We start from the raw sequence: 18505 nt of genomic DNA on the forward strand, positions 1-18505 counted from the left end.
TCTTCAGCTAGTCCCAGGGCAAGAGTCCCAGCAGGTTTTCCTGTTCTCAGGACAGTTCCACAGGTATAAAGGATGTATCTTTGGAATAAGAAAGATCTCCATGAACTGCATTAGACTTGAGCAAACAGACTTAAATAGAACCATGCTTAGCAGTACTCCCGGGGTACTTAAAAGGCCTCCCCTCTCCAAGACAAACACAACTGTGTTCTTCTTTTAGAAATGCAATAAATTTGTGATGTTTAAAACAGAAGCTGAGTAAATGGTTTTAAAGCATCATCTTGCTAATGGGATGAGTATATAATTATAGAGAATGACAACTGAATGCATATCACCTTCTACAGCCATGCACTGATAGGCACCTGTAACTACGTATTTGCAACTAACAAGCTTAAAACATAGTATATGTGACATGAGTTGCAGTGGCAGAGCCCTGGGTCAGTTCTCAGCAGGAATATGGGGAAGATGCAGTAACAGGTCAGCTGAGAATCAGGCTGTCCTGTGCAGTCAGGTCTGGGTTACCTGGCCTTTGGGGAAGAGAGAATATTGTTGAGGGGTTGAACCAAAGTTTAACATTTAAGGAAGCTGAACGCATGGCGGTTCATTGTTCTGGGTAGAAAATGGAGTGAAGTGCACCACACATCTCTCTATATGGAGTAGGATTACCTTTTCCTGATGATTGCAGGTTATCTACATGAACAGTAAACATCCTACTGAGCTCTAAATACCACAGTCTCCTCCAAAGAGGTGGGAAACATTTAATAGGCCTTTGCCTGAGTGCCCTCGTCAGTTGAAATGTTCCAGTATGTTCTACTTTTCTCCTCCCACTTAATTTCTGCTCTCCAGGTCTTATTGACCACTTAATTTATGTCACTATTCCTAACCTCTGACATTTATCTTTTCTACATCTCTCTGCCAACTTCTATTTTCTTTTCACACCCAACTTTTTAAAGATCACAAAAGCTTTGAAATGTACAAGAAAATACTGAGAATAGTAAAACAAACACCAGTTTATCAACTACCCAGAGTAAAGGAATATTTCTTTTCTTTTTCCCACATTCTTTGCTTTTTATTTCTTTTTTTTTTCTTTTTATTTCTTACTTAGGACTCCAACAACCTTTGACTTAACAAATATCCCCTAGCCAAAGATAGCAGCATTTTTTTGGCCTCCTTTTTCTGTGGGGGAAGGTTACATTAAGGTTTACAACCTCTTTGAGTAATTCTAATGTAGATGCTTAAGTATTAGGTATAAGTGGGTTCTTACTGTTTAATGTGATTATATTGGAAATTTAAGAGTAATGGGAAGTGGTTATAGAGAAATATAGGAATACTGCCTAAATATCAAGTGGATCAATTCCCTTTGGGACAAACTAGCAAAGATTCTCATTTCTGGAAGCCTTAATTTTTAAAAATTATATCCCATAATCAGACAGAGACTGCAAAACATAATATCTTCTTAAAGTTTTACTGCCTTGAAATTAGTAATTCTACTACAATGAATATCATGATGTTTCAGAACAATCTAAGCACCAAATAAATGAATGAAAAAAATACATAAATAAAGGAGAAGGGAATTCTTACAGGAGGACGCCAATGAATAACTGAAGAAGAAATAATGAAATTAGGCAAATCATTTTCAAGCATTACAATAATAATATTATTATTTGGGCAAGCATCATCAATGAATACTAAAATGAATACTAAAATAAATACTAAAATGAACAGGTGAAATGATAAAAAGGGGAGTTGCAAAGTGACTTTCTGCAAATTACTTATTAACTAGAAAAGGGAAAGTAGTAATTTCTTGAAAACATCACTTAATGTTTATGTTGACAAGAGTCAATGTGTAAAAATTCCTAGAAAAAAAAAAGAGTCAGTGTGAACCTTACCACAAAGGGGACAGAATGATCCCATGTGCTTCCTGATACAACGCACTACAGAGGGCATGGGGTCACTTGTGCTGCTTTTTTATCCCCAGTGCAGAGCCCCATCTAATCAGGAGAAAATGTCAGAGAAACCAAAATGGAGGGGTTTCTACAAAATAACTGATCTGCACTCTGCAAAACTGTCAAGGTTGTGAAAATTAAAGAAAGACTGAGGTGAGGCATGTTCCAGATTGAAGGAGACTAAAGTGACATGCCAACTAAATACAAAATGAGATCCTGGAGTGGATCCTATTCTAGAAAAAAATTGATATAGAGGACAGTTTTAGGACAATGGGCAAACTTTGGATATAAACTGTAGATCACATAATGGAAATGTATCAGTGTTATGTTTGCTTATTTGGTTAACTGTGTAATGATTATATTGGAAAATGTCCTTGTTACTACAAAATATACTGACATATTTTGGGGTAAATGAGTATGGTTTTAGTAACTGACATTCATATGGTTTAGAAAAAATATTGTGTGTGGTGGGGGGCGAGGAGAATGTATGCACACACTGAAGATGGAGTAAATGTAGTATCATGGGAATAACTGGTGAATCTAGGTGACGGATATGAAAGAGTTCATCTACTACTCTTGCCACTGTTTCACAAGGATGAAATCAAAATCAAGTGAAAATTTAAAAAGCACCATGGAACTTTAAGCAATATTTTATAATAACCTATAAGGCAAGAGAATCTGAAAAAGTATATAACTGAATCACTGTGCTGTATACCTGAAACATGATATTGTAAATCAACTAAGCACCATGGAATTCTTTTATAATACATTAAGCTTGCGGGGGTGAGGGACGAAGAGAAAGAAGATCCCAAATGAAAGAATTCAGGCTTCTCCAGTAGCTCAGGCAGTAAAGCGTTGTACCAAATGAAAGAATTCAGGGAGGAAAATCCCACAGTTTATTCATCACACAATGTTAGTATGAAATATGCCCCAGTTATCACGTACCTGAACGTACAGATACTCAAAAGCAACTGGATCTCGCCTTAAAAGGTCAATTGGATCCTTTGGGACAAAGCTGATTCGGAAAAGACATCTCATCTTATGGGAGCTGGGCCTCTGGGTCACCTAGAAGAACAGACCAATGACAAGAATCCTTCAGTGCTGGCAGAAAGGTCTGTGGGTCAGAAGCAAAGGCAGCTTTCTCTGGACACTGAAGAAGGAAGTGGCTGAGGTTATTTTAGTATCTATCATCCATACTCATTCCTGGAAAACTGTACATACCTATGACTTAGGTCACGTTCCCCCAAAGCAGTCCCTGAAATGAGGGACTTCAAAAAGGAACTGTTCCCAGGAGACGCCAGTGAGGGAGGAGGGCAAGGACGTCAGACAGCAGAGGTGGCTGTGGCATGTCCCAGGGAGATTCTGGTGGGAAACTTACCCCATGGGTCCCCTGGGTGCACAGAGAAGTCACTGGTTTTGGCCTCTCCCAGGGGGATGTGAATTTCCAGCTCTGGACAGGATGGGTGCCAGCTGCCTGAGGGCAGTCCTCTGAAGATGCTGGCTGTTGTTAAGTGACAGTCACACACTCAAGGGAGGCTGGGGGCAGGGTGCAAAGGAGCCCCAGGGGGGAAAAGCATAGAGACTGTCCACTACTGTTTTTTACTCCTTACCACTGTTATGGGTTTCTCCCTTGACTCTAGGATGACAGTAGGAATGCAAACGTCACAGTGACAACCTTCATGACATCCAACTGAGACGCTGGGGGACAATCGTTCTGGCCCATTCACTAAATCTGGAGTTCACAAGTTTCCCAAACTATCCCAGTTTCTACTATGATGATTTGTTCAGATTGTTCAAAGGGGCTGAAAATATACCATAGGTCCTTCAGGATTAAGGACCATGGATCCTGTTGAGTTGCTTTCCTTTCCCCCAGCACACTGTGTGACAACTCCTAGGTCTTAGTTTCTTAATTCTTTCTGTAACAAAAGGGAACCAGTCAATGGACAGTAGGTGGTTCATATACAGCTGAATGGATGAAAGACATGGGACTTCAAGAAAACAGGTAAAAAATAAAATAAAAACAAAAAAATATTTTAAAAAAGAAGGTAAATTGAACTTCCCTTAAAGAGGAGATCAGTGCAGTGAAACTAAAAGCATGCGGCATGAACGCACACAGTTGTTTGACTTATAGTTTTGTGCACCTGGGTGTACGTTCTGATGCACTTGCATGCAGTTTCATGTACTTGTAACTACTTTTCTGCAGCAGAGAAATCTGGCAAAAAAAAAAAAAATGTTTGTGAACTGCTATTTAAAAGTTCAATTCCCTTAGAGGAACTAAGGTGGGGCATGCTGTGCAGAGCAGACAAAAGTAAATAAATAAATAAAAGTTCAAAATAGGGAGTTCCCTGGCTTTCACTGCCGTGGTGTGAGTTCAGTCCTTGTCAGGGAATTGAGATCCTGCAAGCTGTGCAGTGAAGCCAAAAAAAAAAAAAAAAAAAAAGAAAGAAAGAAAGAAAAACATGTTCAAAAGAGAAATAGTATTAATAACAGCTTCATTGAGTCCCTGGCTTCCATGCATACACACACACACACTGAGAATTTACATCGCTGACTCTGCTATATAGAAGAATTTCAAAGGGAAAACACATCCCACATGTAAAGATACACTGGGCATCCTGAGAACCAGTAACACTGAAAGAGCTTTCCAGCTGTGGGCAGGATTATAAAACTGAGCGAACTCAGGAGCCCACAAGCTCCAGGCTGGTCATCACTGGCTGATCATAAAGCAAACCAGGGAGGAGGATATGTGGGGCCCTAAAAGAGCTGGGCGCTGGCAGGGCTGCTGTTGCATGTAACAGTGATGTCACAGGGTGTTTTGCCTGAAGATCAGCTCTGATGTTAGAAAGTCAGGGGTCATCGTATCTCTGGCTCCTTTAATTAGTGGCGGAGACAGGGGTTCGAGCCCTGGGTCGGGAAGATCCCCTGGAGAAGGAAATGGCAACCCACTCCAGTATTCTTGCCTGGAGCATCCATGGACAGAGGAGCCTGGCGAAGGCTACAGTCCCTGGGGTCGCAAAGAGTCGGACATGACTAAGTGACTAACAGTCTCACTTTTCACAATCTGTCCTGAATTTTCCATAAGCCACACTGAGTCTATTTTTAGCAGCAGTAGGTTACACCTGTTTTGGGAAATGAATGGGATGCAAAAGGGTGCTTTAGACTCATTAAAAATGGCAGTCCATAAGAGGTATAGTCTCTAAAACAAGCAAAAAACCCAAATTCTTGGAAATTTTAGATGGTATGTAAATAACAATATTATTTTCTAGATAGAGGTTTAGTGTCAAACTGCTAAAAATTCAGGTAGAGTTGCTTAGCAGTTCCTTGGGGGTTTTCATCACAGGTAAATGTTTTAAAACAATTTTTGTTATTGGACATATTTCTTATACTTACTCCCCCTTTCTATCATGCCTATAAATATTTTATGGTTCAAATTTTCATATGTATTGAATTCAAAGGAATATAGCCAATTTATTTCAGGATATTTACACTATCAATTTTTTCAGCACTTTGTTATTAGTTCTGATAAAAGACAAAACAAAGCCTCTTTTAGAAAGATAAGGGAAGAATCCTTGTTAGAGAGTTTTTGTTTCCTTCTAATGTTTTAAGAGGAATTTAAAAATCGGAAATCAACCTGGAATTAGAAGTTATGATTACCTAGCATCAGAGGAGATTTTTGAAAGAATCTCTAGGTGGTAGATAGAAGTTCTGGGGGAAGGCAGAAATAGAAATATCAAAAAGTTGTGGGAGGTTTCCATTAGACTCATAGTAACTGGCTGTCCGCCCACATCCCCTTGGCATTTACTGCTCCAAGGTGAAGGCTGGTACTGCAAACACCTGTGACCATCTGCCAGTCCAGGGCAAACCAGCACAGCCAGGGAGTAGCTGTCCTTGGGAGAAGCCTACCCCCAATTATGGAGAGGATGTTAGCAGACAAAATCCCAGCCCGCTTTCCGCGTGAGTGGGATACCTCTGAGGCGTGCTCTCTACTGGTTCCCAGTGTCCCCAGTGGGACTGAGCTCCAGCTGTCCACAGTGGAAACTGGCTTGAAAACACTCTTTGGTGGCACCCCCTTATCCCATTTCCCCTCCTATTCCTCTCCCAGTATTTCCCAGTGTCACCTCCCAAATAAACCACTGGAGTCCAAATCCTTGTCTAAAGGTTGGCTTATGGGGGAACTCAGCCAAACACTGGCCTTTCACATGTGGAATTCTGTATATCAGGGGTCGTTCCCCTATATGGCGAATATATCAGGGTCATTACCCAATAATGACAAATATATCAGGGATCATTCCCCTATAACAACAGAGGACATTCCCCTATAATGAATAAAGAAGTCATCTGGTTCCAAGCGTGTGTTGGTATAACAACAAACAATAATAAACAATTAGATGAGATTTAAAATATCATCAGGTAGATAAAAATACAAGGTCAAGTTTAGAGAGAGGGATATAAATGAACACAAATACTGACTTTGTAAGAAAGTCATCACATTAAGTTTTACTAAATCGAGAGAGTTGAGGATATCTCCAGGTCCTGATGTGTGGCTTTTAATTGTGTGCCAACCAAAACGCAACCAAGCATGATGACACTTTTGCTACTCCATCCATGTGGGGGTGACTTGACTGCCTGCCTCTCCTGGTGTCTGCTCACACCCCTGTCCAAAAAGTCCCCTCTTCATTGAACTCTCCTACATAAGAGAAATTTGGTGAAATCCCTTGTACAGCCAACAAAGACCACACCTGTGTGGAATCACAGGGGAAGTCACAGCACTGTGCTTAATTCAGCAGCCAAGCAGCCTGCCTGGCTCCCCAGCTAACAGATGGGGGTGGCACCTTGGTGACCAGGAGCTGGGACACATCTAAAAGTGAAGTTGCTCAGTCGTGTCCAACTCTTTGCGACCCCATGAACCGTAGCCCACCAGGCTCCTCCATTCATGGAATTCTCCAGGCAAGAGTACTGGAGTGGGTTGCCATTTCCTTCTCCAGGGGATCTTCCCGATCCAGGGATCGAACCTGGGTCTTCTGCATTGCAGGCAGACGTTTTACCCTCTGAGCCACCAGGGACCCATTGGTGGGTCACAGATTTATAGTGGGCAGGCCTGGGTCAAGGATTTCAGGTTTCCAGAAAAACTCTGAGGTAGGCACTCTGAACTTAAAAGAAGGAAATACGATTTGGGCTTCATTTAAATAATCTCAGAAAGCATTTCTTTTAATAGTTTCTAGAGATCAACTAGCGGAACAGGTGAATAAGTCATTACCATCATATAACATATAATTCTGCACAGCCACCGCCCCCAGTGAGTCACTGTTGAGTCTTTGACAATTCTGCTTGTGAGACCAACTGACAGTCTATGAAAAATTGACGAAAAGGGAAACATCACCTTGAGGTGTAAAATCCATTATGAATGCCTGTGCCTCCTTTAGTGGGGCTGCCCAGGGCTGTGGGGAAGGCACTAAAAAGATTCAAGGACAAGGGAGCTCGGGGCTGGGTGGCCTCTGCTCGGCCAGGCAGCATGGACTATGGGCAGCATTCACGCACCTGAGTTAGGGTCTCCTGTTCATGAAGCAAAAGCAGCTTCGTTCCAGCCCCTTCTGTCCTCTGCTCCAGCATGAGGGAGAAATGTTCGATGCCTTTGATGGAGAGCTTCTCTTGAAGGGTTAAGATGACATCCTTACAGAGGAAACATTGAAGATACGTGATCAAAATCAAGGTAGCCTTTTTAGACTCCACATATAAATGACCTTATATGCAAAACATAAGTAGACCCACAGACATAGAAAACAAACTTGTGGTGATCAAAGGGGGGGGGGATAAATTAAGAGATTGCAATTAACATATGTACCCTACTATATATAAAATAGATAACCAGTGAGGACCTGGTGTGTAGCACAGGGAACTCTGTTCAATATTTTGTAATATCTATAAGGGAAAAGAATCTGAAAAACAATATGCATAGATATATACATATCTATATCTCCCTATATAAGTGAATCACAGTACTGTACTCCTGAAACTAACACAAGATTATACATCAATTCTACTTCAATTAAAAACCAATCCAGGTACCCTCTGGAGTTAGTAGTCAAGATAGTCAAGAGGTTTACCATGACTGAAAAGTGTTGTACAAATAGGCTAAATTTTCCATTTTGTACCTTTGATTGATTCTTAAGCTTGATGCTCCAAAGACCCCCCCCGAAAGATACAGATATGGGGCCTTCTTTCTCTGCTTGCCCTTTTCCTGGCCTCCCCCAACACCCCAATTCTTTATGGACTTCAGACACGGAGAGGCAGTCAGGTGCATGGCTGGAAGAGGATCTTACCTATCACCTACGGTCTTAGGGAGCCTGGCCACAGATCACAGTGAAGTTGGCTCAGACACCCTCATTCTAAATGGGGAGGCAACTGAACCACCCCTGAAAGCGGTCTACCCCAGGGCCAGCCCACCACCTGTTTTTATAAAATAAGTTTTGCTGGAACCCAGTCTCACTCATCTCTTTATGTATGGGCTGCTTTCGTGCTCTGCCTGGGCAGACCTGAAACTGGTGGCAATGGAGACTGTGTGGCCTGGGAAGCCCCAAATATCTGCTACTTATCTGGCTCTTTACAGAAAAAAGAAAAAGCTTGCCAACCCCTCTGTAAGTGCATGTGGTGGTGGTAAGGAAACGGGTTCTGCAAACAGTTGGGTTTCTACCCTGGCTCTCTTCTGTATCAGCTGGCAGCTTAGGGCAGGTTACTTCACTTTGAGCTACCTTAGTGTCCCTGTCTGTCAACCGAGGATCATAAAGATACCTGCCTCGGAACAGATACCAGGATGACACGAGTTCATACATAGACAGCACTGATTACAGCACTGATGGGCACACAGTCAGGGTACCATGTTGATAAAAGAAATTTTCACATAATGAGGTCTTGGGAAGTCATGCCAAGTTATGCATGAGTTAACCTGAATTTTGCTAACTCGAACAGTCTGTCTGTGGCCTATTAAACATTGTGCACCTGCTTTAATTATTAAAGAAAAGGGCCCATCGACCAGAAGTCAAGAATGCCCAGGTTAAAAATAAAGATGAAATGTATTCTTTCCTGGGGTGCCAGCGCTGGTCTTTCTTTGATGATAAGACTCCCTACCTGGGTGCCAAGGCCAGACTGACTCGTTGTGTATGTGCTGGTCTGGGTTTGTTTTGAAATCCTGAAGCAATGTATTGCTGACCTGTTTAATGTTCTTTTCTCTGACAAGATATAAAACTGTGCTGAAAACCATGCTTTCCCTAAAGCATTCTGGGAAGCTGGCTTCAGGTCTATAGTCCTCAGTTTGGCTCAAATAAAACAGTTTTCTATTCCGATTATTGATTGTTGATTATTTTCATCGATAGTAACAATATACATATATCAGCTTCTATTTTAAATCTCTGAGGAGGGTTGAATGAACAAGCTGTGTCAGCAATCTTTTATAGGACTAAACACGTATGGTCAGAAAGGTGTTCTATACACAAGCACAAGTATACTGTAATGCAAACAAATGCTGTCAACCATTACATTTTCATGTACTTGAAAACTAGTAAGTGATCTCTTTTCAAAGATAATTAATACTCAGATGCTGAAAATCCCATAGAGCAGTGGTTTTCTACCCAGAGAAATTGTGCCCCAAGGCAACATTTGGCAATTTCTGGAGATACTTTTGGTAGTCACACTGGGGTTGGGGATGCTATTAGCATAAAAGGAATTATCTGGTCCAAAGTATCTTCAATGTCAAGAGACAGAAACCCTGCCATAGAGAAAAAAAAAATTTTTAATTGATCTTTCTTGAGGTTTTGATTTTTTTCTGTGGATCATTTTAAATTTCTTCTGGCCCCTTTAAAACAAAGATTCCCATAACTACTTACCAGGGGAAGAAAATCATTCAACAGAAATTCCATGACTATACTGAATTTCATAAACGGATTCTCTGTCAGAATTTTTGCTCAAGTCTCAGAAAAAGACAAAACCAGCCTCTGTGTGGCAACACACCCTTTATAAAACATTTTTTTCTGAATCACCAGGAAGGACATGTGATAGCAATAACATTACCCTATTGTGAATCTGTAAGCAAAAATTTTGGCAATTTTTCTTAAACAGTGTCATATCCCTTTCATACCTATACTATTTCCATTTTATGCCTACCAGTCTGCATCTATTGTGATAACAAGGCTATTAGGCATAAGCTAAGATAACTTAAATTTGATGTGAATTCTTTGCATTGCTCCCCAAGTTCTCACTGTCGTCTGCCATTCTCAGGGAAATCAAACCTCATCTGGGGTGGGTTCCTATAATATAGAGGCCAGAAGGAATTAACAACAGGGCTCTCTCTCTCTCTTTTTTTAGGGCTCTCTTTTATTTTATTTTTTTTCTCTCTCTCTCTTCTTTTTTCCATTTATTTTTATTAGTTGGAGGCTAATTACTTTACAACATTGCAGTGGTTTTTGTCATACATTGAAATGAATTAGCCATGGATTTACATGTATTCCCCGTCCCAGTCCCCCCTCCCACCTCCCTCTCCACCTCCCTCTCCACCCGATTAGGGCTCTCTTTTAAATTTAGATTTATTTCAGTTAAGTTATATTCAAGTTTTATATTCAAGTTATATTCAAGTCTTCACCCATATCTTCAGATGGGTAAGGGGTCCAATGGCAAGGAGCTTTTCTGACCAGTTGGTATCACAGAACAAGACACAATATCAGAGGGAGTGCCTCTTTGGAGTTAGGTCAGGGGTCTTCAAACTAGAGCCTGGCCGTTTGATTTCAAATGTGCCCATGGCCGTTTATTTACATATTATTATCTGTGCAGTAAAGGACTAGTCTTGCCTAAAGAAAGGTTTGCTTCTTTGCCCCTGGCTCTTGGCTCTTTAAACTCTTGGCAGATCCTGCTTGATAGGGGTGTTTTTGTTCACTGGGGCATCTTGGGCTATAATGGACAGTCTATGCTAGCAATGGGATTTATGGTGGGGGCCTTGAGTCACGTGCCCAGCTTATCTCTGGAGGGGCAGGGTACTAAGGTCAGCCACACAGGTGGGCAGCTGTTTAAGTGGCCAATCCCCAATAAAAATTCTGACCATCAAGGCTTGGGCGAGCTTCCCCGGTTGACAGAACTCCGTGCGCGTTGTCATAGGTCAGTGCTGGGAGATATAAACATTGCTGGCACAACTCCATTGGGGGAGTATGGCTGCGAGCTCTCTGCTGCCCTGGGCACCTTCTCCCCTTGTTGATTCTTATGTGCAGGCTTCTGCTGTAATAAACTGTAACTGGGAGTATACCAATTGGCTGCGTTCTGTAAGTCCTTTGAGTGACCTTCTGAACCTACCTGTCTCTGGCTGCTTTCATGGTACAACAACTGAGTCACGTAGTTGCAGCAGAGAGCAGCTGGCCCACAAAGCTTAAAATATTCACTCTGCAGTCCTTTCCAGGAAAAGTTTGCTGACCTCTAAGTTACTTGATCAATAATTGGAGACACATCTCCCCATAAATCGGTTTTGAGTAGGAAAAAAAGGAAAAGGACTTTTTCAGTCATCACCACTTAAAATTACCAGTCTTATACAAAGGAAGTTAATATTTCATCTGCAATGATTTAAGGGTGATTTAAATGCTCCATCATCAATCTAATATTGTCTGCTCTATTACCTGCTAAATCACTACCTATTTAAAGCAATTCAGAACAAGCTGCTTGTGGTAGCATAGCAATAAGAACGCACGGCAAGTTGGCCTTGACAGAAATGATTCCACTCATAAGGTCTATGCTGATTAACTTAAAAAAATAACGAGAATTAGAGGCTGACTATTGATAGACATTTTTAATACAAAGTCTATATTCTCTTGATACATTATTATACAGCTCACCACTAGGTACCTTTTATTTTTACCTCAATAAAATCTTTTTTATTGTGTCATTTGAAGAAAGCCTAATTTAGGCTCATGGAACACTAGGGAGGAATCAATTTCTGAACACACTTTTGCCCAATAAAATACTGAATATGCACTTTTTCCCCCAAGGAAGGAAACATGGGGGAAAAGAATCCATATGCTTTGCAATAATCCCCATTAGGGAGAACTCACCTGTGGTTCTGAAATAAGAGGATTGCTCTGTGACTCCTCCTTTTCACCCCTGCCCTAAAAGCACGACTCACTTCTGCCTTTTTATGTATCGTTTCCATGAAATTGGTTACAGCAATTCAAAGTAAATGTTATCTTTACATTATTCTATCCCTTATTTCTGCTGGACACTAAAGTAGCAGGCATTTAATTAACAGCTAACATCTTAATCTTCTCTGTGGCTGACATGGCTGAGAAATCATGCTGGCTTTGGGCAGGGTGCCAAGGTTTCTTGGTGACAGTCACACTATTTTAATTAATTTTCAGTTTCATTAAAATGACTAGTCCTAGTATTTCATGACTGATAGCATATTATATTGGTTTGCAACACAGAACAGAACCTTCTTTGTTTAAATTTTTTGTTTGGGTCTGTATTTAAGTATTCACACACTACAATATTTAGAAACAACCAAGACAATCTCAGATATAAACAGATAATTCTAAATGAAGCTATACCCACACAAAACTCACAGTGGGACTTTTATGTGATACCTGGCAGTCTCTAGGTATAGAGTTCAGTGGGTCCTCTTACCTTTATGGAGGTGCTGGAGTCAAAGCGAAATGATTTGGTTTGCCCATTTTCCAGATAGACTTTCAGGACATTTGGCATAAAAAGAAGTGAATTATCCTTAACAGTTTCCTATTTAACAAACAAACAAAAAAAAGAGTCACATGTCAGTCAAATTAGGATTCTGCCCCTTGTAGAAGCAGCAATTTATTGTAATCACAACATTAAAAAAACAAATCAAACTTTCTAAGGCCAACCAAACTATCTCTCTCGTGATATCTGAGTTCAGTTGTTTATAGCAAAATTCTTCTCCTCTAGCTACAGATAACTCATTTGATTCAACTGAAAGACCTTTTCCCATCAGAAGATCAATCAGATGAGGCTTTATTTTAAATTAATTTAAATCAAGGCCTCCCATTGGAAAGCACAACAACGGAAATAATTGCTTTGTAATTAAAGCACAATGTTTGGGACCACAAGGCCAGACTTTAGCAGAACAACATGTCTTGAGCAGAATCAGGACCAGAAATGATGATGTTTCACGTGATGCCTGTTGGCAGGAGTCATGATGGCAAATCATAAACATTAATAAGCTTCGAGTTTAAAGTAACTTTATGAAATGATTTTTAACCCACTTAGACATGTTCCTTGGACTTTCCTGGTGGGTCAGCTGGTAAAGAATCTGCCTGTAATGCTAGAGACCTGGGTTTAATCCCTGGGTCAGGAAGATCCCCTGGAGAAGGGAAAGGCTACTCACTCCAGTATTCTGACCTGGAGAATTCCATGGACTGTATAGTCCATGGGGTCACAAAAAGTTGGACATGACTGAGTGACATGTTCCTTAAACTTCAAGGGATATATGAGGAACAGGTTAGTGTGTTATAAGAATAAAACACTGTAACAAACAGATAACTTAAAAATAAGTCAAAAGAGATACTTGAAACACAACCAAAAGTAAACAAAAGAAATGTATTTCTTTGAATTCTCTTTAACTGGAAGTAGGGAGGGGTGAAATGGGGAATAAGAAGCCAAGGTGGGTGAGTTCCACAAACACGTGGTTGGTCAAGAAGTCTTAGGAGTGGAGGGAAAGCCAGCAATCATGAAAGCGTAAGTCCCTTGTATTACAGATGAGGAAATGGAGACCAGATGGCCACAGATTTGCTAACGTCTATCAGCTGGTCCATGAGAATTCAGTTTCCAGGTATGCCTGAAACAGGCTTTGGCCTTTCACTTCCTGTTTCTTTCTCTGACTCCCCTCTCCTCCTCTCTACTCCTGTGGGTTTCACACGTGACTTTCCCGCTGCCTTATTCACTGAGTGAGTGAGGCTCCATGTCTAAAAGGAAGGCCACACAATGACTCAGAAGAGCAAGAGGAGACTGGAAAGGAAGCCAGTCACAAAGGCTGAGCAGCAGAGAAGAGACTGAATGTCCCTGCCATGTTCAAGCCTGTGGTTAGTCCATGGCGGATGAAGGAGATGATCGACCCCCAGAGCTGTCATATCCCACGTCCAAGCGCAACAGACGCAGGGCAGCAAGTTTTGGCAAGAAGACTCTTGCACCATGAGTGCCTTGCCAAGGATCTGAAGGCTTGTATCTTCAAATTCACATCCTGGACCACCCTCACGGAAGAGTCTGTGGCCCATAGCAAGTATATCATGGATGCCATTTTATCCCTGTGAGGTTACTTAAACAACAAAACCTCAACACCAAATGCTGGCACTTCAAGGTCCAAAAAAAAAGAGTGCTCTGGAGGGTAGCTTTCTAAAAACTAAAAACACTAGACTCTATTTTTGGGGAAAAAACTGAAAATAAGCATCCTATTGATAGTTGCATTATTCATTTTGAAGATCAGTTATGTGCCTGAGTAGTCATGATTTCTATCAAGACTTACTGATGGAGGTCTGAGCAGTATTTCCTCAGTCCTGGTTGAATACAAAAGACTTTTCCATCATTTTAACTTCTTTCCATTTTGATTATTTGAAAGAAGAGAGACATTTTATTTTGGATAAGAATTAGAGGAAACCCTCAGACTATAAAAAGGGCTGTCGCATGGAAGAATGCTTAGTTGGCAGAATGGGGAGAAGTATGTGAAAGTTTCAAAGGGGCATAGTCTACTCAACAGGCGGCAAGGTCAGAGATCTCAAATCGAATGAATTCCGTTGCAAAGTAGTGAGGTCCCTAACCCTAGAAACATTCAAGGAAATAATGGACTACTATGTATTCTGGCTTTGCAACAGGGAACACAGCCAGGGCTTCCCTGGTGGTCCAATGGTTAAGAACCCACCTTACACAATTAAAAAAAAAAAACAAAGGAATCCGGCTTGCAACACAGGGGACGCGGGTTCAATCCTTGGTTCAGGAAGATTCTGCATGCCGAAGAGCAATTAAGCCCGTGGGCCACAACTACTGAGTCCACGGTCTGTGACTCCTGAAGCCCTCTGGCCTACAGCTCACGCTTCGCAACTCAAGAAGCCACCACAATGAGGAGCCCTCACACCTCAACTAGAGAAAGCCCATGTGCTGCAGCGAAGACCCAGCACAGCCAAAACACAAAATAAAGAATACAATAAAATAAATAGATCTTTTTAAAAAATCAAAGAAGGAGGAGGAACACAGCAGGCACAACCTGGCGATCTCTCAAGCCCTTTACAATCTTGAGATTCGATACCCGGTGAAAGCCAACAACCGATTTTGAGCTGATCATTCCAGTGGGGCAACTGGCTCTCTGTGAGTCACCAGTAGGTGACTTTCAACTCACCGACACTTGGCCATTGATGATGACCTCCTCGGAGAACCGTACTTTGACTGGATTGGACTTTAATCTTGCCTTTTTTGCAGCGCTAATAAATGCTGATTTGGGAGACTAGAAAAAAGAAAGAAAATAGTTGATCTGATTATTGGTAACATAAGGCCAACCTGGTAAGAGTTGTTTTCTATCTTTATCTTCCTAGATACTTAACATTTTTGCTCAAAAGGGTTTGGTACATGCCCAATTCAAGGACTAAATATGAATGATGGATGCAATCAAAACCCTGTCATGCTCATCAAGTAATAAGTTTGATTTAGCTACCAGACCAGAACTATAAACAGCATGTTCCATGTTCTTCCAGAGCATGTTTCCAAGGATCCTTTAAAATGACAGTCGTGGAAGTACATAAATCCTGCCTTTAATACAGAGCTTTGAGTACAATGTACTGAAGAAGGAATTCATAGGGCCTGGACTCCATCTCAGGCCTGTCCGTGCTGGTCGTGCGTGGCCACCTCTCCAGTGGACTCTGAAACTCTGTGCTTAGCGCCTGTGGGAATGACAATGGAAGGATAAGACCCCCTCTGGGCAGGGGAATCTTGAAGATCACATCCAGGTTACTCATTGCCTAAGAGGAAACATACCGTAATCACCCCTGCCTCCGGACAGGTCATAAATTTTTTCCGTATCTATCGGGATGTAATCACAGGCTTATCGATTATTAACTGGTTGGAATGTAACTGCGGGCTTATTGATTATTAACTGTTTGAACACATAACACGTGAATGATGGGGTTATTGTAGTTGTATTTACCCTTCCTTTGTTTATGTAAGTTTCAAGGAATTTGGGGTGGTGGGTTTGGACACATACACATGGGGTATAAAAGATTTTCACAAATGCTGGTCAGGGTCCTTGGCTAAGAGGAGACTCTGCCTTGGGCCCACCGGTGTAATAAACTGCACTCCACTATCTGCATTGTCCTTCTGAGTGAGTTTGTTTCCCGGAAAGCGTGGCTATAACAGTATCAGTAGAAGGTGAGGGGGTGGCCAAATCTCATGTTCAGTTTATAACAAGTTGATCATTAATAATCTATTTTAACATGGTGGAGAAGAGCCACTGACAGTTCTAAAATAACTGATAATCTCATTGTTATTCATACTAAGGGCATATGGGAATGTGAACAGGAAAGGGTATACACACACACACACACACACACACATACGAAAGCTGCCATGCTTTATGAGCCCAAAACTTGAGCTTCAGCCTCTTGTTGGTAACCTGTGATCCTATAATCTTACTGGGCAAGGTACTGAAGAGGCCTTGAATTAGGATTGAAAGTCAACTAAATCACTTTGTTTACAACAGTAATTATTAATACAATATTGTAAGTCTATTATACTTCAATAAAATAAATAAATAAGAAATAATATAAAAAAATAGAAAGTCAACTTCATGTTCTGCCTCACCTTATAGGCCCTTTGTCTTTTGTTGGAAAGAGGGGCTGAGAGATTCAGTTGTTCTCCCTCAGAAATGCAAAGGACAATGAGAAAACCTGCTCAGAGGATGTGATCTTGGGAAATGGACTTCATCTGAAAAGTAGCCTCTTTGCAGTTTTCATGAAGCCCAAGGGGAAGGGAATTGACATGACAGGTGTCTACCATGTTGCAAGCACCATCTGTTTATTCTGCATTCTCTATTGAACCTAATATAGAGGTAAATAGCCTGAATCATACAATTGCGATTTTAAAATCATACAATTGCAAATACTGGATATACCACATGGTTCAATCTAACGTTCTTCATACTATACAGTTGTAAGAGATTGAGGATGTTGTGTAAAGAATTCTAGTAATTAACTATAGAATCAATGGAGGCTCAACCTCCTGTGTACTGCAATCACCTTAAAGCACAAAAGCCAGTTAGGGTATCCCATATTTTGAATTTCAAGTAAAATGAAAAAAAAAAAAAGATTTCCATCTTTTTCAAATATAAGTATACTTGAGATCAATTTAAAAACAATATGTTGGAATGGATAAGTTAGGTGTGGTCTATCCATACAGTGGGCTTCCCTGGGGCTAAGAATCCGACTGCCAAAGCAGCAGACATGAGTTCAATTTGTGGGTTGGGAAGATCCCCTGAAGGAGGAAATGGCAACCCACTGCAATATTCTTGCCTGGGAAATCCTATGGACGGAGGAGCCTGGTAGGCGACAGTCCATGGGGTTGCAAAGAGTCGGACACAATTTAGCAACGAAACAACATCGATACAATGGAGTATTATTCAGCTACAAAAAGAATGAAATTCTAATACATGCTACAACGTGGATGAACCTTGAAAACATCATGGTAAGTGAAAGAAACCAGACACAAAATGCCACATATTTTATGATTTGACTCCACTTACATGAAATGTCCAGAATAGGTAAATCCAGAGACAGAAAGCAGATTAGTGGGTGCCAGAGGCTGAGAGGGTGGGGAGAATGAGGAGTGACTGTTTAACGGCTATGAGGTTCCTTTCTGGGACGATGAAAATGCCCTGGAATTCTAGAGTGTCAATGCGTGTGCAAGATTGTGAATGTACTTGATGCCACAGAATTGTACACTCAAAAATGGAAGATTTTATGTTATGTGTTTTTTTTTGTGATAATGAAACAAAATCATTGTTGGAAAAACTCATTATAAAACGTGTATGTGTATTTCTGGGTGGAGTCTGCCTTAATGCTGAGAAAATTCTGTTATTTCAAAAGTTCCCTGTGTCTTAAGAGCGGTATGGACAGTTGGTTTGGCCTCCAGAATTTCAATTCCTCCATTTATGCAAGATGGTAAAGGAGATGGCTGCCCTTTAAAAACAAAATGAAGTAAAACACTCCTGCCGCCCTACAAAATAATCTCTGAATGGCTGCTCCTAAAAAGAATAGCTTTGAGCATGCTCACTGTGACTTAAAAGTCCTACTGCAAAGCTGAAGTCCTGGTACAGAGGTGTTCTCTTCGGAACCATAATTATAGGCCAAGCTTAGTCATAATGAACGAACAAATCATACAGTAGTGAGTTCATTTGCTTTTGATATGCCATTTTTTAGCTAAAGGGAAAACATTATTTTCCGGTAATGATTTTAAGCAGGGGATATTTACACTGGCACAATGTGTTTAGCTCGAGTGAAGCGGCTGTAATAAAGCTACCCAGAACAGAC

General features: G+C 41.0%; 1 protein-coding gene across 6 annotated transcripts in view; it reads right to left on the bottom strand.

Moving 5' to 3' along the window:
* Nucleotides 1-18505, bottom strand: part of FRMPD4 (FERM and PDZ domain containing 4) — a 648285-nt gene that overhangs the window by 35932 nt on the left and 593848 nt on the right. For all 6 annotated transcript variants that reach the window (XM_070462629.1, XM_070462627.1, XM_020908849.2 and 3 more), the window contains 4 exons: nt 15328-15432; nt 12594-12701; nt 7482-7613; nt 2889-3008 (listed from right to left, as the gene is read on the bottom strand). In XM_070462629.1, coding sequence (XP_070318730.1) covers nt 2889-3008; nt 7482-7613; nt 12594-12701; nt 15328-15432 — 465 coding nt within the window. The remainder of the gene's footprint in view (nt 1-2888; nt 3009-7481; nt 7614-12593; nt 12702-15327; nt 15433-18505) is intronic.

The sequence above is a fragment of the Odocoileus virginianus genome, unplaced genomic scaffold (assembly GCF_023699985.2).
Source record: "Odocoileus virginianus isolate 20LAN1187 ecotype Illinois unplaced genomic scaffold, Ovbor_1.2 Unplaced_Scaffold_6, whole genome shotgun sequence".
NCBI lineage: Eukaryota > Metazoa > Chordata > Mammalia > Artiodactyla > Cervidae > Odocoileus > Odocoileus virginianus.